This window comes from Lagopus muta, chromosome 1, assembly GCF_023343835.1.
Source record: "Lagopus muta isolate bLagMut1 chromosome 1, bLagMut1 primary, whole genome shotgun sequence".
Lineage (NCBI taxonomy): Eukaryota > Metazoa > Chordata > Aves > Galliformes > Phasianidae > Lagopus > Lagopus muta.
This window is the reverse complement of record NC_064433.1, coordinates 167,237,202-167,262,940: the sequence shown is the minus strand read 5'-3', so window position 1 is coordinate 167,262,940 and position 25,739 is coordinate 167,237,202. Positions and strand designations below refer to the sequence as shown.

General features: G+C 47.5%; 2 protein-coding genes across 7 annotated transcripts in view; one reads left to right on the top strand and one right to left on the bottom strand.

Moving 5' to 3' along the window:
- Positions 1–5,647, top strand: part of CAB39L (calcium binding protein 39 like) — a 63,524-nt gene extending 57,877 nt beyond the window's left edge. For all 6 annotated transcript variants that reach the window (XM_048957603.1, XM_048957612.1, XM_048957589.1 and 3 more), the window contains one exon: positions 4,133–5,647. In XM_048957603.1, coding sequence (XP_048813560.1) covers positions 4,133–4,312 — 180 coding nt within the window. In that variant the 3' untranslated portion in view covers positions 4,313–5,647. The remainder of the gene's footprint in view (positions 1–4,132) is intronic.
- A 3,315-nt stretch (positions 5,648–8,962) lies between these two features.
- On the bottom strand, positions 8,963–23,776 carry CDADC1 (cytidine and dCMP deaminase domain containing 1). The gene is made up of 9 exons (XM_048957526.1): positions 23,644–23,776; positions 17,660–17,754; positions 15,729–15,906; positions 14,405–14,983; positions 13,896–13,945; positions 13,145–13,314; positions 12,430–12,619; positions 11,358–11,418; positions 8,963–9,342 (listed from the first exon to the last, which is right to left on the bottom strand). Exons 1-9 carry the CDS (start codon positions 23,729–23,731, stop codon positions 9,269–9,271), a joined length of 1,485 nt encoding a protein of 494 aa, XP_048813483.1. The 5' UTR covers positions 23,732–23,776; the 3' UTR covers positions 8,963–9,268.
- Between the last annotated feature and the right edge of the window lie 1,963 nt (positions 23,777–25,739).

Below are 25,739 nucleotides of genomic sequence, written 5' to 3'. Positions count from 1 at the left end.
AGGCTTAATGCAAACAAACAGGTTATTTTGAGGAAAACACCCTGGAGTAGCAAATGGGGATTATGTAATCCTTGTTCTCAAGCGGACATATAGCAAGATATATTCTACTGTGTACATCTAAAAATAGAGTGAGTGCACTGTGTTTTGTGACCTCGGTTTCGTTCCTCCATTCCCTTTCACGCGCATGCAGTGCTGCCTGCTGCAGCCTGCTCTGCACACAGGCACATAATGGGACTGTCCTGACTCTGTCCTCTGGGTCTGAGCCTGAAGCCAGATGTGTGGCAGTGTGTCCTTCTTGTCTCTGCTGGGCTCCCCGAGGATGGCGATGGCTGCTGGTTCATAGAACCATATGAATGGCCTGGGTTGAAAAGGACCACAATGCTCATCCAGTTTCAACCCCCTGCTGTGTGCAGGGTCACCAACCAGCAGACCAGGCTGCCCAGAGCCACATCCAGCCTGGCCTTGAATGCCTCCAGGGATGGGGCATCCACAACCTCGTTGGGCAACCTGTTCCAGTGCATCACCACCCTCACAGTGAAAAACTTCCTCCTAAGGAAGTGAGGGTCCCTAACAGAGTGATTTTGGTGTCTGACTTCTCATGTGGAAGAGTGTAAGAGTTCCACTTCAGGCAAGTTTTTCTCAGTTGATTTTTCATTCCAATCCTGTTAAATATATTCACTAAACAAAACTGTGCTGAAAGGGCTATTTTTAGGATTGGAATTTTTGCATGCATACTCTTTGTTTTAGGGCTCTCACGTATCAGAATTAAGTCCCTTACAATAAATCCATGGGTGAAGGAGACTTTCCCTGAAGTGTTCTAGCTTCAGTGAAACCTCATTTCAGTGAAAATGTCCCAGCAGGCATTCATAATGATTGCTGTTTACAGAGCTCGATCTCCATCTTTATGACAATGCAGATCTCTGAATGGGGGGCCCATTTACAAGCAGAACCTTACACGGGTCCCAGTCCTGGGCTGTGTGAAGCTGCTGGGTCAATACTTGCAGAATTGATTTTCTTTGCTTGGCTGTGGCATTGAATGGCTTCTCAGTAATTTTCTGGTCCTCTAACTTTCTCTTCTTGCGAGTCCCCACCAACACTGAGCAGAACGGTCCGTCAGGGTGGTGTGTGTGAAGGTTCAGTCTGGCAGCTTTGCAAAGGGAAGACAATAATAATCCATAAGTAATCGAGCAGCAGGAGGAACAGGATGTGACATCCTCTATTAAACCAAGTTCTTATTGACTTTGGTAATGCCCATTATGGAACAAGTTTGAAATGCTGGTTTACCACTGAAACCTCTAAGTTCTATCTGATGGTCACAGAGTGGGAATTGAGCTCCGGAATGAGAAACTTGCAGCAGCATCCTGTTGGGTTGTTTTCCTCCCCCTTGCCTGCAGGTTTGTGCATTGCTTTCCACAAAGGAAGCTGTCCAGGTGCCGTGCGGCTTCTCTCAGCCCAGGAGCTGGATGCTTCTGGCCTCCATCAGTGTGGGTTGGGTGCGGGGCTGCTTTTGCTGAGCCAGAGCTGAACATTCATACCATGGGACCTCAGGCACAGGGTGGATAACAGCCAAGTGCATTCAGATTTACATCTCCAGCTTCTTTATTTCTCAAACTGTGGGAAAACAACAGATCCATAGCAGAATATCAACATTCTTTGCAAGGGGGGAGGGATATTGCGTTCATAGAGTCACAGAATCATTAAGGTTGGAAAGACATCTAAGAACATCTCATGGAGCCATCAGCCCATCCCACCATGCCCGCTAACCATGTCCCTCAGTGCCACATCCACACGGTTCGTGAACACCTCCAGGGACAGGGACTCCACCACCTCCCTGTGCAGCTTGTGCCACTGCATCACCACTCTTTCTGAGAAGAAATGTTTCCTAATCTCCAACCTGAACCTCCCCAGCTGTTGCAGGCAGCAGTGTGCTATTGACAGTCTGTCAGGTGTCAGCAAATGCCCAGGGGCTGGCAGAATCATAGTCATGGAAGCACAAGGTTGGAAAGGACCTACAGGATCATCTGGTCCAACCATCCTCCCATCACCACTGCTACCACAAGCACTAAACCAAATCTCACAGCTCCTCATCCAGGCACCTCTTGAACACTGCCAGGGACGGCGACTCCACCACCTCCCTGGGCAGCCATTGCAGTGCCTGACCACTCTGAGAGAAAAAGTTCTTCCTCATGTCTAACCTAAACCTCCTCTGGCACAACTTGTGGCCGTTTCCTCGGGTCCTGTTTGCTGCCTGGGAGAAGAGGCCAAACCCCTCCTCATCACAACCTCCCTGCAGGCAGTTGTAGAGTGCAATGAGGTCTCCCCTGAGCCTCCTCTTCTCCAGACTAAATAATCCCAGCTCCTTCAGCTGCTCCTCATAAGACTTGTGCTCCAGACCCCTCACCAGTTTTGTTTCCCTTCTCTTGACACATTCCAGGGCCTCAATGTCTTTCTTGCAGTGAGGGGCCCAAAGCTGAACACAGTACTTGAAGTGCAGCCTCACCAGTGCTGAGTACAGAGGGATGATGACCACTCTTCTCCTGCTGGCCTATTTCTAATGCAGGCCAGGATGCCGTTGGCCCTCTTGGCCAGATGTTGCTCTGTGAAGGACTGGAGCACCTTGCAGGACAGCTGTTACCGTGGGGTGGCTGCCCCGAAGGGATCCCTGAGAGTCCCGGCTGTGGGTGCTGCTGTTGGGAAGCTGTATGCAGCATAAGGCTGTAAATGTCCCTGTTCATTGCAGAGGGACCACAGCCTGGCCATGCGTGGGTCACTGTGTGCGTTGCACCTCTTGTCATACAGCTGCATGCAGGGAACTCCCACATGGCAGGATATAGCCCAGATGTGCATGTGGGCAAAAAGGCAGGAGAGGAAACCTGTGGGAGCCATGGGCTGGGCTGAGCAACAGCTCTGCCTGCATTGGTCCAGACAAAATGCCATTCTGTGCTGTAAGCAGATGTTTGTTTTTATTCTGGTTTGAACGGGCTCAAAGGGAAACTGGCTGTTTTCCAGTTCTGTCCATCCTTAATTTCTCCTCGTTGGGTAGCGAATAGTTCAAGTTATTTGTGTCATTGCACAAGCACTCAGCACTGTTTTGTTGACCAGCCATGGCAACCTCAGCACCAGCCCACATGGGAGCTCCTCCTGGGCTCTGGTGTGGTGTGCTGGCTGAGCCCCCATCTCCTTGGCCTCCTTGGGTCCTGGCACTGCTGGCCTTGAGTTCCCGTTGTCAGGATGACGGAGAAAATGCAAAAGCATCAGTGCAGGGGTGATGTTCAGAGCTATGGGTTTTACAAGAGGGAAAATGAGAAAGCAGCTCAGATAAGCCTGAGCAAGTGATTATTGAGAGCAGTCTGCCCACAGTGCTGGTGAGTGGCTGGGTGTCCTGTCACAGAGCCATTCAGTAGTCTGAGTTGGAAGGGACATCAAAGCCCACCCAGTCCCAACCTCCTGCCATGGGCAGTGCCAGCCAGCAGCTCAGGCTGCTCAGGCCCTCATCCAGCCTGGCCTTCAGTGCCTCCAGGGCTGGGGCACCCACAGCTTCTCTGGGCAGCTGTGCCAGGGCCTCTGAGTGAAGAATTTCCCCCTGAGGATGGCCCGCCTCTCTGCTTGGCCCCGCTGAGGGCAGACCGGAGCTGGGTGCACCCACAGCACTGCTCCGCCTGCTGTAAATTTCCACGCTGCTGGGATCGGATTAGGCCAGGGGAAGCAGAGCCTCTGACGTGTCTTCCAAACCAAAACAAAGCCGACAAGGCTAATTTTAGGCCTGGGTTAGTATGGAAAGGATATCAAAGCTGACAGGGAGCTTTTTCCATTCTACTTATAATTAACAAATGTCTTAAGACTTGCATGTGGGGGAGGCTGAGGAAGGATAGTCCGCTCTCGACAGCGGGGTTTGCAATCAAGCACTTTATCAACAAAGAGTAAAACGGAGGGGAAGTGGCACCACACGCAGGCACAGCTTTGCTCCAGGTTGCATTGAACCAACACATCGTAGCTCCGTGCCCTGGGACAAGGTGTGTGCAGTGCTGCTCTGCCAGCCTGCATGGCTGGGGAGCTGTGGCTGCGGCAGCGCTGTGACTGACGGCTCCTTTCCCTCTTCTCCCCCTGCCGTTCCTGCTTTGTGTGCATGCAGGTTTTTGTGGCCAGTCCAAACAAAACGCAGCCCATCGTGGAGATCCTGTTGAAAAACCAACCCAAGCTCATCGAGTTTCTGAGCAATTTCCAGAAAGAGAGGACGGATGATGAGCAGTTCACCGATGAGAAGAACTACCTGATCAAGCAAATCCGAGACTTGAAGAAGCCGACGGCATAAAGAACTCCACTCATTTTCCACTGTAGGCATTAATCTCTTCTGTTAAGTTCCTCAGTGTCCCTTAAACACCACAATAGTGCTTGAGAAGGCACGGCAAGTGCCTGGGTTTTTTATTTTGTCTTTGTTCCTAGATGTCAAGAGTATAGGGGTTTTACATGAAAGCTAAAAGAAAAAACAACCTAGAATAATATATTATTTTTAATCGAGACTAGAATTATTTATGTCAGTTTAGAATCCCTCTGAACTAGAAGCCGCTCTGCCATTTGTGCTCAAGGAGGACAAACCTCCTAGCTTATCTCTGTGGGCAGGCTCGCATGCTGGGGAGCGCGCGAGGAGCTCCTGTGTGCCGATGCTTTCCCTCTGCACCCATAGCTGTGACTTTGTTTGAGTGCTGCACACACACACACGACTGTGAAAGAGTACATTTGTCTCTGGAGTTAGCTGCAGTTACAGATTCTGTTTTTTTAGCCAAAACAGGCACGTTTTTCCTTTGCTTTTGCGTTCTCGTCTTTGAGCTTTCTTTAACCCTAGATCAGAGGTTTTCTGTTCAGTCTGCGCTGGGGAGGTGGATGAAGGCAACTGGCTGGGCAGAATCATGCACTGCAAGGTGCCCAGCTGGAGGAAGGTGAGAACACCTCTCTTGGTGAGATGTGGCCTCAATGTGAGCTGCTGTGTGGCCCTGGGGCTGCAGAAGCTGCTCTCAAAGCTGAGAGCATCTGTTGGGTGCTCACGTCGAGGCCTTGGAGCACCCAAAGGCTGCTGCTTACCTGGTGTTTTCTATCTGGCCATTCACACGTGGATTCAGGTTCCGCAGAGGCAGTCATTGCACTGCTCACTCATTCAAGGTTGAATAAGCTGTGTGATCCAAACAGTGTTTCCTGTGTGTGTTGGGACAGTATGGGGTCTTTTTTCAGTGGGATTGAAGGTGTTCTCTGGGGCTTCATCGGGATGTGGAGTTTGAGAGCAAGGAGTAGAAATGTCTTGAGTTCTTGCCAGCTGAAGTCCTGAGTTGTGCTGTTTGTTGCAAGGTTGTTTTGCAGCCAAAGCTGGCACTGATGCTTCAGATAGAAAGGCCAACTGAATTGTGAAAATGGAGCAAGGCTTTTTCCTTCATAAAACTGTTGTATATTGGGGTGACTGATACTTCTATTTATGTGCTATGAAAAAGGGATGAAACTGAACAGATTGTGGAGTCATGGGTTTGTATTGTTGGTTTTTGTTTTTTTTTTCAGATGTCAGATATACACACACACAAAAAAGCACATCTTAGTTGCCTGGAATTTAAAAAGAAAATATTTACAAGCTATTAAAGGCATGATTACCAAGTAAGCCATATCTCTATGATTGCTGTCTTTTTTTTTTTTCCCCTCTTGCCCTTCGGGAGAGCAAGGCTGCATGGTGCCAGATTCTTTCTGCCCTTCTCCTGGCACCTCAGGCTGTGGTCTGGCTGCAGCACGAGGACAGGTGATACCTACTGCCAGTGTTGGTGTGAGCAGAACGTGCCCAGCTGCCATCCTCTGCCCACTGTGGTGGCAGCCATCCAACCACAGCAGTAAGGGCTGGTGGGAAGTCTGTGCGTGTGGGAAGAGAGGAAGAAAGGGCTGGTTGTACGCTGAAAGGACTTGTTGGGTTCTCTGCAGTTGGTTGCACAAGGAACTTCTCCTGACACCGGATATTGCCAGCACACCTCAGCTGGGTCAGCTCCAAGCTCAACTTGCACGGCTCTTTGAAAGAAGCAAAATAAAGGGTGAACGAGACGTCAATCACCGTGCTGCTGTTTCACGCCCCTTAAATAAAGACGGGGTCTTCGAGCTGAAGATGGCATTCGCTGTTTCCATCGGTTCACTCGTTCACGGCCCGGGCGCCGCTCCAACAGCTCCGCATTTCCCCGAGATCGGCACGTGGGGGAGCTGTGGCCGCAGGACCGAGCTCAGTGCTGGGAGAGGAGCGGGAGGAAGCGAGGGCTGCAGCCTTTCCGCTCCACTGCCCACCCCGCAGCCGCGCCAGGAGTCAGGAGGGAGCATCCCTGACTTCAAGCTGTCAGCTGTGCGACTGCTGCAACAGGAGAGCGGGAAGGAGCTGCCAGCGGAGTGTCAGTTCCAAGGGAAGCTGCTGTGTGCTACCACCTTCTGTAAGAGAGCAGAACTGCAGCGCATCCTGCCCCGGCTCTGAAAATGCTCTGCCCAGGTGTGCCACGTATGTGGGCTGCAGAACTGGCACTGCGCAGCCTGGGAAGCAGAAGGAGCCCAAGGACGATGAGTGCAGTGTTTGACAACACCTCTCTGCAGTTCCCTTGCTGTGCAGAACAGTCAGCCCCACATATGTGGCACTGTGACACCTTCATTAGTGACAAGACCACCTGCATCTGTTAGAAATCGACCGAAACCATCTGCCTGCTTTGCCTTGCCAGTCTGCAGGCGATGTCGCCTACCGGATCCAGGCAATGAAAGCCCAACGTTCTATCTGCAGCTCAGCAATACACTTCAGTACTTACTGCCAGAATCATTTATTAGCAGAAAACATCTTTTGCTGTAAGGCAAACAATTAGCAGAGAATTTCTGTAATTCTTGCTCAAGAGGCCAAACTGTTAGCAGCAGCTCATACCTGCAATTGAAAAGACTGCTCTGAGATGAACCAAAATGCGTACAGAAATTTCATACGTATATATAAAATATATAGTTCTACATTTCTTAACTTTAAATACATCGTTCTTTTGATGTAAGAAACACACACCCTACAGTTCATTTGCAGAAGCGCAGCAGGAGATGCCCGACCTCGCATGCCTCCCCTGGGCAAGCAGACGAGATGCACAGCAGTGCCTGCAGTCTGTGGGTCAAGAGAAGCCCCTGCTCACGTTCTTCCTAATCTGCAATCCCAGCAGGAAACACAGCAGAGTTACACGGATCATCAGAGCCTACGGACATTTGTGAACCTCTGCTCAAATCTGCTCTGAATGCATCCAAAGATGGCGTGACAGCAGGTCAGACTTGCAAGCCTTCAGCCTCAAAAGCAATTCCAAGTTTCACAGGAAGTTTTGTACAAAAATCCCTTTTAAAAAACCAATAAAAACTGAAGGTAAAATCGTCACTCATGAAGGTTACAGCAGCATCCACTGCAGTGCAGTTATTTAACATGTGCCATTTTTGATGCTTACATCGTGATTTGCCTCTCCTTGTACCCAGGCCACCCACCACCTTTCAGGGACTTTTCCATCTCAGCTGTTCCCATAAAGACACAGACTTATCCTGCTTTGATACCAACTGACCGATGAGGATAAAACCTCAAGAAGCCTTAAACCTGCACTTATTTTTTCCCTGCTGCTACCTCAAGCAGGAGAGCACTGCCGATGGATGATGGAAACATGAAGGTGTCAGGGTACGGGGGTGCTTAAATCTAGACAGTGTTCTTCTAATCTGTAGAGAAAGCCAAGAGTAATCACTCTTACACAAGAAGAAATGGAAGGAAAACAGTATGACAAAGTAAAATGTTTGATTTAGAACAGATTATAATGACAGTCTTGCTTACGAAGCACCAATATCCAGTTTTAAACTCGAGTGGAAGTTACAAGCCATGAAACTTGACGAGAGGAAGAAAATCAGTTTGCGAGGGTTGCATGACATCCAAAACAGGAACATCCTCCCCAGGCCCAAGCTGGACTCTGTCTGACAGAGGCACAGACCTCCTGCAGCTGGACCTGCTGGTCCAGGATCTCAGGCCCTGTGCTCTGGACCACACGAGCTGGTGGCAGTTCAAAGCAGCAGCAGATCAGACACTTCCTCATGAGCTACTGTGCAAATTTTTGAGGTGTGATGCAAAAAGTGGATTTCACCATCCTTCCCTTGGTTGACAAACAGGGTCATGTTTTCATCCTGGCCCTGGGAAAGGACAGCAGTGGTGGTGGATCAGCCACTTGCCTGGCAAGATTTCTGCTGCTGACTGCACACACCTCTCACCTTACCCGAGGCTGTGTTCAGTTTCACTACACTGAGAGAAAGCCTTCCTCCAGCTTAAGTAAGAGCAAATTCTCATGGTGTAAGAGGATACAAGCATCCCAGTTCTGATATGAAGTTATCTGATGAGCCGTAAGGAATGTCAGCTCCTTGCTGCAGTTCAAGAACCTACCTTAAACTGCAGGACCAGACTGCGTGAGAACAGTCTCCCTGCAGCTAATGCTATGTTAACACTGCTTTGCATGCTGTCCCATCCCAGCTTTGCTATCCAAAGCCTGCAAAGAACAAATTGAAACTAAGCAGAATCTTAGGACACAGTTCTTCTTCCAGGGTTTTAAGGATGGAAGCAAAGGTGTAGGTTAATTCAGATGGGATGTGCTTGAGGCAGCACAAACAACACACCCCAGCAATGCAAGTACCACAGAACAAAACAGCTGTGCTGCCATGGTAGTTGGAAGAAATTATATATGAGAGACAAACAATCTCCAAATCACTTCTCCAACAACCATTATGTCCCAGTGGCAGTGCCTCCATTAAACAAACAGACTGAGAAGCAAAAGCCACTTTGAGGAACTGGGCCAGTTACTTATCTACCGTTTTCTTGGAGATTCCTTTGAGGTCTCTACTTGAACCACAGCTTATTTCTGCATTCTGTGAACCCAGAACTTAGAAATTCATTCCCTCAATCTCTACACCGAGCAAAGAGATAACATTTTATTATTCCTCTGATCTACCAGCAACAAATTTCTGCATTTGTTCTTATGCATTAACAATTATTTGCCACCCAATTACTTTCATAGAAAATACAAGCAGCATTTTTTCCCCAGGAACTTCTAAATTAAAAAGACCTTCAAGTAATTCTGAAAAACATTCAAGGCATCATAAATAAAGTTATTCTAAAAATCACTTTCCAAACAATAAATAAAATCCTTCGTTATTTGAAAGTGCAAACAGGCTGCGTTATAAAAAGCACAGAGCAAGAATGCAGGAGTGCTTAAGTGATTATTCAGTAGTGACCAAGACACAGTTTCTTGTTCTGGTGCTGCTGATCATCTACTGATTTTGTCTTCTGAACTCCATCTAGAGAAAAAACAAAAGTGAAATGTTAATGCAAGAGGAGGCATTGTCTAAATATTCCATGCATACAGGCACAGGGGAGTAACACTGGGTGGGGGTGGGAGAGGCTGTCTTCTTTCCCATGAAGGGATCACACAATAGTCATTGCAAGAGGAACGTGTATTGCAGGAAGAGAGCAAACTGGAACAGTGTTGAGAAGGGAAGCACGCCATCCCAAAGGAAACACTGTTAGAGAAATTAAGCGTTAAAGAGGTGTCAGACAAAAGGTACCACAGGGTGAATCTTTCTTCAGCTGAAACCCATTAGGACACAGAGGGACGAACACACCCTGACATTATGCAACGATTACTAAACACTACCCTGAAGCCTTCTCTCTTTCTTTCTTCCCACAACTTGTAAGGAAATTGCTGGGAAGAGATTTCTCCAGCTCCCTACCTGTTAGGCATTAGCTGGAATTAGCTTGTGGTATGTAGCTATTCATGTGCTACAAAACACCGGCTCTTAGCACAGTACTCATAGCTTGGAGCTACTGCCAGCTCTCTGCCTTTTCTGCTTGAAGCACAGAAGCTCCAAGCTTACTTTTCCACGTGGTTTTCACCTGGGCTGAGAAACATTTTAAGGACTGGTGGCTGACAGCACCACGGCTGCCCCAAAAGTAATGCCTCCTATCTTGCTATGCTGGCCCACCACTCACAGGTGGATGTTGGAGGTGTGGCAGTAAAGGATGAACCTTCCCACCAATATCCCACTACATTTTGTTGCTGTGTGACAGATGGCTGCAGCGGGGCACTCTGACGTGGAAGATGAAGCAAAGGTGTGTCACTGAATCTCTCCATGCAGAAAAAAACTGACACTTCGTTGACACCTGCTGAACGTTCGAGATGCAGCCCTCAGCACATCAAGTGATGGATGCTGTCTTTTGGGATAGCAAAGTGGTGATCCTTCTGGATTTCCTGGAGCTCAGAAAAACCATGACGCTGTAACTGCTACACTGTGACACTGGCTAAGCTGAAGGCTTAAACTTCCAGAGAAGAAGACAAGTTTTCTTTCGCAATGCAATAACACCAGGCTCCAGTTTGAAGACTGCAGAGCAAATTGCCAGCCCTGGCTGGACTGTCCTACTACACCCTCTGTGTAGACCAGATTAGACACATGCTGACTTCTATCTGCTGATGAATGATAGGCTACACAGGCAACAATTTCCTAGCAATGGTGCCATCATAGCAGCTGTGAAATAGAAGTCACCTCTGCTGGTACAGATTTTTACAAGCACGGCATGCAGGTTCTTGTTCATTGCTGATGAAAATGCATAGCTAATCGTGGTGACTATGTTGAAAAATAGTGTTTTACAGATGAGAATTTCCTTTATCAAAGTGTTATTGGCTCTTATATCTGTTGTAGTTTCCATGGAGATAAATAGGAGGCACTACTTTCAGAGCAAACTACATACATGCCAGCAGGGTAGGACCCCTCTGTAGCACACAAAGGCTTCAGCATAAACACGCTGCTTTCAGAAGGCGGCAGCTCCCTTGTACAAGGGTGCAGGTAGACAAGGATCTGGGGACCCGTGCCCCTGTTAGAATAACAAAAGTACCCCAGTTCAACGATAACAAAGATGAAGGGAAAAAATAATGTATGTATAAATGTTCACTGAAAAACACTGCTGTAGGTTCTCCTTCATTTAAGTGACTCAGAGTCTAATTTCTTCTGAGAGGAAGGGCACTCCAAGTCCCTTAAAGTCTTCACAAAACACAACATAAAACGTAGTAATGTAGTCTGAAATGATCTTAACAGTAGCATTAGAAGATTTTGTAATTGTGTGCAAGTGCCCAGCATTTGTTAAGACAAGCTTAGATTTTTGACTTACCTTCAGTTCATCTATTCAAAAAGTTTAGAGAAGCATTCATGGAAAAATGTAACTAACTGAAATCAATCCCCAGAGGAATTCAGATTTGTTTAACGCTTGATCTTACTTACAGACTTCAGTCATAAAACACATTAATGAAAAAACCACTTACTTTCCCTCATTGTGGGATCATGGAACTCAACGGCATTAGGGTGGCATGGATTTAACTGCCACTGGTAAAAGAAGAAAAAACAGTTTATTTCATAGAATCACAGAAGCACAAGGTTGGAAAGGACCTACAAGATCATCTGGTCCAACCATCCTCCCATCTCCACTGCTACCACAAGCACTAAACCAAATCTCACAGCTCCTCATCCAGGCACCTCTTGAACACTGCCAGGGACGGCGACTCCACCACCTCCCTGGGCAGCCATTGCAGTGCCTGACCACTTTGAGAGAAAAAGTTCTTCTTTATGTCTAACCTAAACCTCCTCTGGTACAACTTTTGTTTGTTTGTTGCCTGGGAGAAGAGGCCAAACCCCTCCTCATCACAATCTCCCTTCAGGCAGTCTCTGAGCCTCCTCTTCTCCAGACTAAACAATCCCAGCTCCCTCAGCCACTCCTCATAAGATTTGTGCTCCAGACCCCTCACTTATTCCAGAAGACAGAAGAAAGAGCAAGGGGAGAAAGAAGTAACTTTCCAATGTTCACTGTGAGCTGGGAAAAGAAGGGCTCCCCCTCAGACACATACTTCCTTTGAGGATAAAGATCCCTTAAGGCTTGTGTGGCCATTTATTCCCCTGAGATGGGGAAGGAAGCCTGCTGAGACTAACAGGACTGCAGTTTGGTATGGTGAGCACCCTGAGCACAGGTGAATTTGGCCACCTTCAAAACCCACCACAGCTCTTTGCAGAGCTGCCAGAAGGGCCTATGAAAGCATGCTGCCATCTCCCACCCCATGCGGCAGAACGGAGGTCTGAGGAGAACTTCAGCGTGGTGAACCGCCGTGTCAACAAGCAGCCACAAGTCAGAGGGCAATCTGCAAGGAAATGACATCCCAGAAAACAGGCACCACACAGCACATGGCACAGCACTCCTCCCCAGAGGTTCCAGAGCAACCTCAGTGCCACTCACACTTGATTAAACAGCACACTCCTGTATGCCAGCTCTGTGACTGCTCACTCCACCCTGCCATGAATGCTACCCGCAGGTTTTTGTATATAACACGTATTTTAGATACTTACAGTAAATTTGCTTACACCCTCCAGTTCACCAAACTTCATATAGGAAATATCTGCTTTCTTTTTTCCCGCATCGACATCTCCTGCATAGATTTGCTTGATACCAGCCCCTTTGATTAAAGGGACACATTCATCACAAGGACATTTTGTCACAAATATCATGCTTCTCTCGTCTGGCTTTATTTCTCGACACCTACAAGCAGTCAGAAAGCAGAATTTCAGCATTTACATCTTGATAGTTTTGAATGGTGACAACAGGAAGAAGCAAAGAAGTGCTGTGCTACTCACAATCAGCTTATTCCTGCTTAAGAGCAGGAGCATACAAAACCACCTGGTCTGGTTTTACTACCTGTGAATGAAATGCCCCTCCTACCTTTCCATACACATCACATGTGGCGTCAGGAGCCTCAACAATTGCCACGCTTCCATATTTCAGGTTATAACACAGTCCTAGCAGGAAGCAGAGGCAGTGGCTTATATTTGAAAGATGGCTGCCACACACTGGAGTGAATTTCCTTTCAAAACCAAGTTCACTTAGATTCTGTCTGAAGAAACCCCACAGCTGACTGTGTCTGTGCACATCCACGTTCTGCCCCGTAAGTATAAACAAGACTGGGACTGCAAACCACGTCTCTTCACAGTGACATCGTGCTTCTGTCACAAAATTATTTCTGAACTGTCGTCTCTTTTTTTTTGGTGGTAAAGATCAACTCATTACCTGAATGTCAAGGCGTTCTGCTCAGCATGTATGATGTATCTGAACTTCCTGATTTCCCGATCTTTTTGTTTGTCATCCATGTGTGGAAAATCAGCATATTCAGATCCAACAGGAAAGGCATTGTAACCGCAGCCTACGAAATACATTGCTCCTGTTCCATCACAGCTTCTCTGCAACAGTAAACAAATCAGGGAATTTTGAGATGTTTAAACTGAGTACTGAGTCACAGCATTGTGCAATATATGCTTTCACATTTTGTTTAGTATGCAAGCATTGTTAAGTTCATGCCAAGTTACAGCAGTTAGAAGAGAACTCAGCCAACTGCTGCATGTCTGCACAGTGCTGTTCCACGAAACCACGCAGGCAAACTGCAGCAACACAGACAACAGACCAAACTGGGCTCTAAAGGCTTCCCTTTTTGCATAGTGTTAGAGGGAACAAAAAGTGTAAAGCATTTGGTCACCTGGAATACTGACAATTAGGGAAGCGAGCATGCTAAGAAGAGGTAGATACACCGTGGCACTTACTGACCTGATTTATACTTCCCCTTCATCTTGAGAGCATAAGCAGTGAAAAGTTAGGTACAAATAGTGAGAAGTACAGGGCTTTCTACAGCATTGCACATGTGTACAAGTTTACACATGGGTTCAAATATTTACCTACTATGCATATGCAAATTAAAAGAAACACAAGCCCAAAGCAGATACAAGCATATACAAGGGCAAGAGAAGGCAACTTTCAAAATACTTACTGCTTTTTCTTCTGCCCAAATAATAGCTCCGACTCCTGTTTTATGATCCTCTGGAACACATAAATTTTAGCAGTAAATAACAAATGAGGTACTTCTAAGTCATGTACATACTAACATATTACATCCTAGAGTAAGGTTGTTCTCTGGATAGGAGAAAGGAACGCAGGAAGACCGAGAGCTTTAAAGTGTTGAGAGTCTACTGCAAAAGCTGGGGGTGCTTCAGCAGCAAGGCCAGCCATTCTGTGATTTTGTCAGGTCCATTTTTTGCCAGATGCTGAGAAGCAACCAATATGTATAAATAAGAACACACGTGCCAACAACACATACAGAGCAGCACGACGATCTGAGATTGCAAACCATCAAAACCTCGGATTTATTACTTCTTAATTGCTGCCATTCCTTAAATATGTAATGCTCAAACTAGGAAATTCAATAGAAGAAGCAAGACAAAATAACCAGGAACTCACCCACACGAGATCCATTCCTATCCCCCTGCAGTAACAACTCACCTGTCCGGTAGGCGAGCAGCCTGGCTTGTACCATACAGTGCCTTGCAATCTCTTGGGGCAAACCCTGATGGCATGTTTCATTTGCTGGCTGTGGTTCACTGCTGTAAAATCCAAAGCAACCAAAGACAGGGACGCTGGCAGCCACCGTGGCCAAGACCAAGACCAGATCTTTCATATTTTGCCTAAGATTGCTGAAGTATGGATTTTCACAGAGGTTCTCCAGTCCTATGGTCATCAATATTTGCTTGTGTGTCTCCTCATTTGAAATCAGGAATAAACTTTCATATTCTTTAATTCTTTCTTGTCTACATGCAGTATAAAAGTCAGTATTAAAGTCAGGCTGGGATTTGGCTATTTTTTTAATAAAATCAAGCTTGGTGGAAGTTTCTTCAATAAACTGCACCATGTAGCACACCAAGGGCTGAAGCAACACACACACCCGAGCACGGCTGTTTGACTTCAGCCTTTCTACTGCTTTGGCATCGAGCTTTGCATCACTGGTCATCGCAGGATTGGATGCCTCATTCTGCAAGCTGATTTCAGGATCTGCGGGCCAGTAAGAAATCCTGTTCACTCCAGCTGGAAGAGAAGACAATGCAGAAAAAGGAGCCATTGAAGTACGGTGGGATGCAAACCTCAAAAGCAATACATTATTGCCTAACCCTGTTTTTAGTCTTTTAAGGCCCCATGTGCTGCGTAAGGCATGGCTGGGCAATAAGAATAGCAGGAGCCTACCTGATTCGATAACCAGATCATAAACAAAAACAGAAATTTCTTAAGTTCCACCATCTTTGTGGCAGCATGATTTTGCATCTTACCTATAACAGATACATTGCCAATGCATAAAAATGTCTGTGATAATAGAAACTGCTGCTGAGATTCAAATCTAATCAGGAAGTGAATAATCCGTCTTCACCTCACTTGAAAAAAGGAAGACTTAAAGTCCTTCCTTGTGATTTCTGCACCATCTTTATTCTGTGCCACTAATATGCTATGAGAAGACAAGTTAAAAATGTAGTAAACAGGATCTGGTTATCAGGCTTAGGGTTATTCTGGGAAAGTGCAATGGCTGTGTCAGAACCTCAGCACTGAGAGACAGGCACCACAAACAAGAGTTGCTGCACAAAGAAATACAGTCTCAATAGCAAACCCTAATATCCTGATCATCAGTTTCAGGAAATGCACATTCAATACTGTGGAAAATAACAGTGCAGGCTTCCATGAGCTGCCAATCAGCTAGGATAATCAAGGAGAACATAGGCGTTCTGACACCACCAAAGGCAAGTGTAACAGCTGTTCCCACTACACTACAATCAGCTCTTACCGTTTACAATCATTTTTAAGCAAGTTGAACACGGTTTTCTGGAAAAGTAAAGATCACAGTTTTTAAGTCTCGATCCATGTTTAATGAGCGCGATCTGACCAGCATGCAGGTCTGGACTGGAACAATGAAGACCAATAATGGTCATGTTCTTCACCACAACCAGACCGCTCTTCTTTACCTACGGAAAACAATGCATGGTTATTAGCATTATGTCCACAGGGAGATCACAGCTTGTCCCTGGTAACACTCATCCACCAGGAATGGAGTACATTGCTCCCCGGTACAAATTTCCATATGGATCATTAAATAACCTGTGCTGTATTTCCACTAAGCAGTGCCTACACGTGGATCTTAATACCTGAGTGTTGTGTCTCTGTCAAACTTCACACCAACACTTGTCACCAATTCCTCTTTTTTTCTGACTATAGCTTTACCCATTAGAAAACTCAGGAGCTGCACAGAAAATTCCATCAACTACAACTTAAAGCCTCTCTCAATCATTCAGCTACTGTAAGTGCTGATGATTTCAATTTCTGTCTTAATCTTGATCATCCTGGGACCCAATAGGTCCTCTAGCTTTATTTCTGTTTTTTCAATTATAGACATGAATTGTGGTTCTAAATAAGGAAAAAGCCTGCAAGTCATAGACAAGAGCTCTTACATCTGGATTCCCACATGTTGTGAGGAAACTGAATACTGCCTAGTTTGATCACAGAATCATAGAATGGCCTGAGTTGAAAAGGAGCACAATGCTCATCCAGTTTCAACCCCCTGCTATGTGCAGGGTCGCCAACCAGCAGACCAGGCTGCCCAGAGCCACATCCAGCCTGGCCTTGAATGCCTCCAGGGATGGGGCATCCACAGCCTCCTTGGGCAACCTGTTCCAGTGCGCCACCACCCTGTGAGTGAAAAACTTCCTCCTGATATCTAACCTAAACCTCCCGTCTCAGTTTAAAACCACTCCCCTTGTCCCATCACTGCCCACCCTCCTAAACAGCCGTTCCCTCTCCCATTGATGATGCAGATCTTATTATGCAATCCAGCTGTAACCCAAACACTTGTCTGTAAATTATTCAATTTCACTGTGTTTACAGAGATAGGGCTGTACCAAACCCCACATATAACCCACGTGCCTTTCCAAACTGAATTACTGCGTTTCAACCTATATTTGAAGTCTCCATAGTGTTCATCTACCCCTCTTTCACAAACACAGCAATCAGTCTGGGACACGCAGTACAACACTCTGAAAACTACTCGTCACTCAAGTTATTATCCTATCTTTTCTTGTCCTGGTTGATATATGTGCAATGTGTCTCAGCACATGGATCTGCCGTGCACAAAGAAGTCATCATTTTAAAGAGGGTAATAAGAGCTCTGACTACAAACAGAGACTCCCTGTTCCAGGACACTCTGCAAATACCCCTGTACTTCAATGTATAACTGGCAGGTATACAGAAGACTCATTGTGGAAGATGCTTTCTTTTCATTGTCACTAAGGTAGTTACCTACAAGCTCCTGATCAACAACCAGGAGTTTTGAGTAGTTCTGTGCACATTCACTGCATAAGAAAACTTCTCTACAGCCACTATCACTATCATTGTAAGGACTCTCTCTACCTCACAACCAGTGGGTACTAAGAAATGCACAACATGTTATGCTTTTCAAAATACCCACCAGCATTTTTACTGTTTGCTTCATCTGCTGGGGTTACGTCTAGCCTTTCAAGTGTTTTCACTAACAGCAGTTTGTGTAACTGTTCTGCTGTTTTTCTCTCACTGCATTTTCTTCTACCTCTAAGTAAACTCGAAAAAAACCTGTCAGCTTTTTCTTTTTTCTTCTCCAGACTATCTACTCTGTACAGAGTAGTTAGCTTACAAAGCTGTCAGCATCTGTTCAGAAAGACCAATTAACAGTAAGCTCTGATGTTTTACCTGTGATTTCTTCTGTTGTTCGGCAGAAGGAAAGAGCTCCATCCAGAGACTGAACAAAGTAAAAAGATTGACCTTAGAAAGCCTGGGTATTTGGCCTGCCATTAGAAGAAAAAAGAAATAGTTATTAAAGAGTATTTACAAATAAAAATGACATTGTTTTAATAACTAAGACGTATATCCTAGTCATGGGGGTGCCATAGAGGAGATGCTAGCAACCTTTCCAAAGCGGCACACCAGATTCCATGTTTCTTTCCTAGGTTAGGGGATAAATTTGCTAGAAGAACACAACCAGAGCTAGTGGCGAGGTCACAGAACCATAGAATGGCTTGGGTTGGAAGGGACCTCAAGGATCACCAAGTTCCAACTCCCTTGCCACAGACAGGGCTGCCAGCCACTAGCCTGATTAAGTGGTAGATCAGACCATCAAGACGTGGCTAACTGGCTGAGCAGCACCCTGCCTCTCCTTACCTTTATGTTACCAGATCCTACTTCTATCGGAAACATCCAGGCTTCCACAAAGGAAAAACAAAACTGGCACAATTTCTATGTTTTACAAATTTCCTCACTTTTCATTAGCTGAACATGGAAGTTTCTGTTCTGTGAAATGATACAGAAGCGTTATAATGCAGCAAGACTTTGCTTATGATGAGAGCTACCATCAGCTTTAATGCCTTAATATATACTTCTCCCAACATCAATCCCAACTGCCAGTTTTCTAACTCGTCTGTAGGTAACAGAAAGGCTTTCCTCAGACACAAAAGTTCTCATGAACATTTTCCACTTTGGTTACTGCAGAAACTCTATTATCAACCTTTCTGCTATGATAGCAGCCAGACTGTGGCTCTGAGCAGCCTGGTCTGGTGGCTGGTGACCCTGCACACAGCAGGGGGTTGAAACTCGATGAGCATTGTGGTCCATTTCAACCCAGGCCATTCTGTGATTCTATGATTCTATGAAATTCCAAATTATTCTGGAAAGTAAGTCAAGCCAGAATGTTTGCAGCAAGATAATTCTACTCAAAGGTGGAAAGCATGAACCGCAGAGCAGATCCCACATAACTTCAGTTCATGTTACCAAATGATTCCCAGATGCTGACAGAAATGTGAGACATATGACTCAGCTTCAGGCTCACCACACGGAGAGCTATCCCAGCACACATCATGGTCTCACACTGACACCCTCTGCATGACAGGACATGCCACTGTGCAGTCTTGCAGTCACACCAGTTATAGAGAAACCTGTTTCTCAATTTGTACAGCCTGCTTAAATTTTGCTTAGGTTTTAACAAAAAAATTTAAACCTGTCACTGTGACTGAGTAACCAAAGGGGCAGCAAAGAACCACCATCAACCACCTTGTGCCGCTTTGAGTCTCATCTCAAAATTCAGATAGAATTCTGTAAGGCCCAGCACTCAGCATTCCAAGTGTCCCACAGCTGAAGAAGGAGCTGTCCTTACAGACTGGAAGGAGCATTCCTTGAGAGCAGCCCTGCAGAGAAGGACCTGGGGGTCCTGGTGGATGCAAAACTCAACATGAGCCAGCAGTGTGCTCTTGCAGCTCGGAAAGCAAATGGTGTCCTGGGCTCCATCAGAAGAGGGGTGGCCAGCAGGGACAGGGAGGTGAATTTCCCTCTCTACTCTTATGAGGCCCCATCTGGAGCACTGCATCCAGTTTTGAAGACCCCAGTACAAGAAAGACAGGGAGCTGTTGGAGATGGTGCAGAGGAGAGCCACGAAGATCATCAGGGGACTGGAGGACCTGCCCTGCAAAGACAGGCTGAGGGAGCTGGGCTTGTTCAGCCTGCAGAAAAGAAGGCTGTGGGGTTTGCAGCCTTTCAGTACCTAAAGAGAGCCTACAAACAGGAGGGGAATCAACTCTTTGAAAGGGTAGATAACAGCAGGACAAGGGGAAATGGTCTTAAGTTGAGGGAGGGAAGATTTAGGCTGGATGTTAGAGGGAAGTTCTTTACACAGAGGGTGTTGAAGTACCGGCACAGGCTGCCGAGAAAGGCTGTGGATGCCCCATCCCTGGAGGTGTTCAAGGCCAGGTTGGATGGGGCCCTGGGCAACCTGGTCTGGTATTAAATGGGGAGGTTGGTGGCCCTGCATGTGGCAGGGGGTTGGAGATTCATGATCCTTGAGGTCCCTTCCAGCTCTGGTCATTCTGTGATTCTGTGAAGGAGCAAGCACTGCATTGCTCACTAATGCTTTCGCCCTCCCTTAAAGCAGTTTTGCCTCACACGACTGGCAAGGGAGAAGGTCAGTCTAATGACAGAGCTGTGAACCCAAACATTTAGGACAGCAGTTAAACACATACAACACATGACTGCAATACCATTTTCAGACTGTACTTCTGCAGCAATTTTCACACAGAGGGAAGAACAAAATGAGGGCTTTTGGAAAGCAGCAACTGCCCTCTTAGCAGTACCACCTGATCCCACACTCGCTGGGCTGCACAGCTGGGGACATCCCCTCACCACACACAAACACTATGAGGGGCCCATAATGAGCCCATTAGACATGCTTGCTAGCAAGCAAGTAGCACATGTGAAGATTTGTCTTCTCTTGTACTAAAAGCAAACACTAGAAGTAATTCTGGCAGCCATACTTCAATAAGCAGATTTTATTCTCTTAAATGGACACTGCACCCTCAGTAAACTGTAGATGACACCAAGATGAGAGGAAGTACTGATATGCCTGGGAGAAGGAAGGTCCTACAGAAGAATCAGAACAGGTTGGACCAGTAGGCTGAGGCCAATTGTACAAGCTTTGCTAAGCCCAAGCACTCTTTGGTCACAACAACCCTGTGCACTGCTACAGGCTTGGGGCAGAGTGCCTGGAAAGCTGCACAGAGGAAAAGTATCAGAAGGTGTCAGTTGACAGCTGGCTGAACGTGAGCCAGCAGTGCACAAGTGGCCAAGAAGGCCAACCGCATCTGGCTGGTATCAGCAATAGTGCAGTCAGCAGGAGCAGAGAGGTGGCTGTCCCTCTGTACTCAGTATTGGTGAGGCAGCACCTCGAGTACTGTGTTCAGTTTTGGGCTTCTCACTACACTGAGGCTCTGCTGTGTGTCCAGAGCCTCGATGGGTCTGAAGCACAAATCTTATGGGGAGCAGCTGCTCAGTCAGGAGAAGAGGAGGTTGTGGTGAGGCAGGGGTTGGCCTCATCTCCTGGTAACAATGACAGGACTAGACATAAGAGCCTGAAGTTGCACCACAGGAAGCTCAGGTTGCATATAAGGAAACACATCTGCTTAGAAGGAGTGGTAACGCACCAGCACAGGCTGCCCAGGGAGGTGGTGCAGTCACCAGGCCTGGAGGTGTTCAAGAACTGTGTGCATGTGGCACTGAGATAGTGGACATGGTGGGGATGGGCTGATGGCTGGACTGGATGATCTTAGCTGTCTTTTCCAACTTCAATGATTCTATGACATTCGAGTTCATCTGTGTTACAGCCCCACGTCACTCACTCACATTTACAATATCCAAATGACAAGCTAAAAAAACCAGCAAAATTTATTTCACCTTGCATGTCTACCATCATAATTTCTAAAATGGATTGCAATCTATCATACAGAGTAGACCCCAAATAGAATATGCCAGAAACAAATTGAAACTATTGGTTTATTGGACCTTATCTGGGTGCAAGATGTTGAACACATGAAAAGCAAACAGAAAAAAGTACAGAGTCTGCTTCCTGTTGTGAATAGATACAGATTTATCATGAGAAGCAGGAGGATATTATGATGAAAAAGGAAAGAAGGAAGGTCACAGTTAGCATTTCCACGCATCTGCATCTTCATTCATTTGCTCTTTGCTAACAAGAGCAAAGCCAGGCATGCTCTTTTCTGATGCATCAAAGCCTCCATTTCCCTGTTAACACAGCCCATCCTCAAACACAAGGCACGATTTTCCTCCTGCAGGTCAAAGGCCTCACTGCAGTGAGGGAGAGTGTGTTTATGGAACGCAAGCTGTGAAGGGCAATGCTGAAGGCACCGCTGTGGGGCACGTCCATGAGATGTGGCTCAGAATGTAATTATGCCTGATTTGCAATGTGGGAATCCGTAGTTCAAAGTCTGAATGTCTCGTAAGACCATATCATAGAAAAACTAACACTGCTTTGAATGTCGTTAAGGAAGAGATCAGTGACATCCTTGTGACCTTAAAGCACCTGGAAAGGGAAAACAGAAGACATGTGCAGAGCAAAACTGCAGTGAGAGTGGGATTCTCATAGAGACAGCCGGACACAGCCTCCACTGCCTGCCAGGAGAGCCAGCAGGCCTCAGCCCAAAGCTGTGCATGAATCATAGAATCAGTAAGGCTGGAAAAGGCTACTGCAATCATCCAGTCCAACCGCCAGCCCATTTCCTCCATGTCCACTAACCACATCACTCAGTGCCACATCTACATTGTTCTTCAACACTTTCAGAGATGGGGACTTCACCACTTCCCTGGACAGCCTGTTCCAATGTCTCACTGCTCCTTCGAAGAAGAAATTGTCCTTAATATCCTTCCTCAACCTCCCTGGCAAAGGTTAAGGTCATTTGCTCTCATCCTATAGCTGTTACCTGGGAAAAGAAGCCGACACCCCACCAACCTGCTCTCAGATCATTGTAGAGAACGATAATGTCTCCCCTGAACCTCCTCTTTTCCAACTAAACAATCATAGAATGTCTTAGGTTGGAAGGGACCTTAAAGATCATTAAGCTCCAACCCCCCTGTCATAGACAGGGCTGCTACCCAGCAGCTCAGGCTGTCCAGGGTCCCATCCACCTCCAGGGATGGGGGGATCCACAGCTTCTCTGGACAGCCTGTGCCAGGACCTCACTATCTGTGACCAAATAATTTTTTCCTGATATCTAACCTAAGTCTCCTGTCTTTTACTTTAAAGCCATTCCCCTTCATCCTATCACAATCAACCCATGTAAAGAGTCAGTCCCCCTTCTGCTTATAAGCTCCTTTCAAGTACTGGAAGGCCACAATGAGGTCTCCCTGGAGCCTTCTCCAGGCTGAACAAGCCCAATTCCTTCAACATTTCCTCATAGAGATGCTTCAGCCCTATGAGCTTCTTTGTGGCCCTCCTCTGGACCTGCTCCAACAGCTCTGCACCCCTCCTGTGTTGTGGGTCCCAGATCTGGATGCAGTACTTGCAGATGGGGCCTCACAAGGGCAGAGCAGAGGGAGACAATCCCCTCCTTCTCCCTGCTGCCACCCTTCTGTTGATGCAGCCTGGGATGCAGTTGGCCTTTTGAGCTGCAGGCACACACTGCTGGCTCATGTGCAGCTCTTCACCCACCAAGACCCCCACGTTGTTCTCTGCAGGGCTGCTCTCAATGAGTTCAGTCCCCAGTTTGTACTCCTATCTGGGACTGCCCCAGTCCAGGTGCAACACCTGCACTTGACCACTTCTCAAGCCTGTCCAGGTCCCTCTGGATGGCATTCCTTCTTTTCATTGTGCCAACCGCACCACCAGCTCGGTGTTGCCACCAAACTTGCTGAGGGTGCATCGGATCCCACCGTCTGTGCCACTGATAAAGGCGTTAAAGAGCACCAGTCCCAGGACGACCTATGTGGGACACCACTCACGACCGGCCTCCACCTGGACACGGAGCCATTGACAACGACCTTCTGGCTACGACCATCCAACCCCTTTTTAGCTGGACCATACAGCCCAGCCAAACGATCCCATCTCCCTCCGCCGCTCCCCATCAGATCTGTGCTCCAGACCCCTCACAGCTCAGCCGCCCCTCTCCGGACACGCCGCAGGCCCTCAGAGCCTTCCTGCAGGGAGCTGCAGTCCAGCAGCACCCCACAGCGCCGTGCAGGAGCTGCCCAAACCCGTCCCGGCCACAAGTGGCTCTCCGCTCCCTCAGCGCCCAGCCGCAGCAACCCTCAGGCCGCGCGCTAAGGCCGGCCGTTCGCGGCCGCTCGCCCCTCGCAGCACCCCGCCCCGGGGCGCCTCGCGGCGGACGCGTGGCGGCGCTCACCAGCCATGCTGTCGGTCTGCGTGCTCGCCGCGCTCATTCGCGGCCCCCTCGCCGCCGCCGCCTCCTCCTCCTCGTCCGCGCCGTGCATCCGTGCCGGTGCCCACAGCTCGCCCCGCCCCCATAGCGCCGCCGCTCCTCCCCTCAGGGCGGCGGAGCGGCGAAGGCGTCCCCATGGCAACCGCCGCTGACGGGCGGCTGCTTCGGCCAATGGGAGGCGGGGGGTGGAGGTGGGCGCGGCTTCCCTCTGGGGGGCGGGCAGGGGCTGAGGGGTGTCTGGGCGCTGGGGGGGGATGGCGGGCGTGTAAACTTTGCAGTATGTAGTCATAGAGCTGCTTGACTACGGATGGACCCCTGAAGGCCATCCGGTCCAATTCCCCTGCAGTGAACAGGGATACCTGCAGCGCCATCGGGGGCTCAGAGCCCATCCAGCTTGACCTTGGGTGACTGCAGGGATGGGGCATCCGCCACTCTCTAGGCAACCTGTGCCATTGCCTCACCACCCTTATAGTAAAAACCCTTCCTTAGAACCAGTCCAAATCTCTCCTGTTCTAGTTTGAAACCATTTCCCCTTGTCCTCCCACAGCAGACCCTGCTAAAGAGTCTGTCCCCTTCCTTCTTACAGCCCGTTACTGAAAGGCTGCTCCCAAGTCTCCCTGGAGCCTTCTCTTCTCCATGCTGAACAGCCCCAGCTCCCTCAGCCTGTCCTCATAGGAGAGGCGTTTCATCCCTTGGATCATTTTGGTGGCCCTGTGGATGCACTCCAGCAGCTCCATGTCCCTCCTGTGCTGAGGATTCCACATCTGGATGCAGTACTGCAGGTGAGGCCTCATAGCACAGAGCAGAAGGGCAGGATCAGAACTTGTTACTTGGGCTGTCCAGAGAGAGAAAGCTTGGGAGAGAAAAAGGGTTTTGTGTGTTTAAACTATTGTCATGTTGTCTTGAGTGAATGGTTGAGAGCTTAAATGCCTACTAGATATCAAATACCTGCATTGGGCTGCTGAAAGATGAGCTGCTTCTACATGGTTTGACTGCCTCTGTTCATGGTCTAACAGGTTAACAGAATAAACCCAGACTTCACATTTACTGTCTTTTATGGGGAGAATGAATTGTAATTAGCTGGATAATTCTTATTGATTCCAAAAGAGGCAATGTAATAACTTTGAGATTTGGTAACATAATGCAAGGGAGTTACTTCATTCCACAACTATGTATCTCTATAAAGAAGCCATCAGTGACCACTGGAAGAAATGTGTGTTCCTGAAAGTGGTTGAGGTGTCAGTTAAAAGTACATGAAGGCTTATGATTCCAAAAGGGATGTGGACAGCAAAGAAAATGAAAAGACTCACTTACATGCAGAGTCCCCTAATTAGCTTACTGCTTGTTTTTTCTGCTTTTTCCTCATCAAGAGACTATTTTTCTGGAGAAAAGCACGTGGGGTTCAAGGGCAGTTGGTTTTGACTCTCTGCAGTAGAGCAGAAGCAAGAAGCCAAAGGCTGACACACCACTTCATACCTATGCAAAAATAACTGCCTCATCATTTCTTCCTATTGAGGAACAGCTGGGAAACGTGTTTGGATTGTGTTGATACTCTAAACAACTGCGCTTAGCTGGAAAACAATTTTGGCTCCCTCGTTTATTGGCCAAAAATACAGTTTCAAGTTCAAGAGCTTTTTCCTTAGCAGATCGCCGCTGCCTACCTGGCTGGGTCAGCCTGGCACAAAAAGGTTCCCTGGAACTCCTTGGCTGTATCTGCTGTTCCACAGGTTACTGTCCAGGTGGAGGCCAGTCATGAGTGGTGTCCCACATAGGTCTGTCCTGGGACTCTTTAAATTGGTACTGGTATACTTTGAATTCTCTATCAGTGATGTGGACAGTAGGATCAAGTGCACCCTCAGCAAGTTTGTTGGTGACACACGCTGTGTGCTGCGGTTGACACAATAGAAAGAAGGAAGCCATCCAAAGGGACCTGGATAAGCTTGATGAGGTTCACAGGTACCTAATTCAAGGCCAAGTGCAACTTATTGCACTTGGGTTGGGGCAATCCCAAGCATGTGGACAGACTGGAAGAAGAATTCCCCAAGAGCAGCCCTGTGAAG

Bases quoted from the DNA above. Each gene is read 5' to 3' on its own strand.
- CDADC1 (XM_048957526.1), bottom strand. From the start codon at position 23,731: ATGCACGGCGCGGACGAGGAGGAGGAGGCGGCGGCGGCGAGGGGGCCG. The intron at 17,755-23,643 runs GTGAGCGCCGCC...TTCTAATGGCAG, and splicing joins GCAGACCGACAGCATGGCTG to GCCAAATACCCAGGCTTTCT. The intron at 14,984-15,728 runs GTAAGAGCTGAT...CTTCTCTTCCAG, and splicing joins CTTAAAAATGATTGTAAACG to CTGGAGTGAACAGGATTTCT.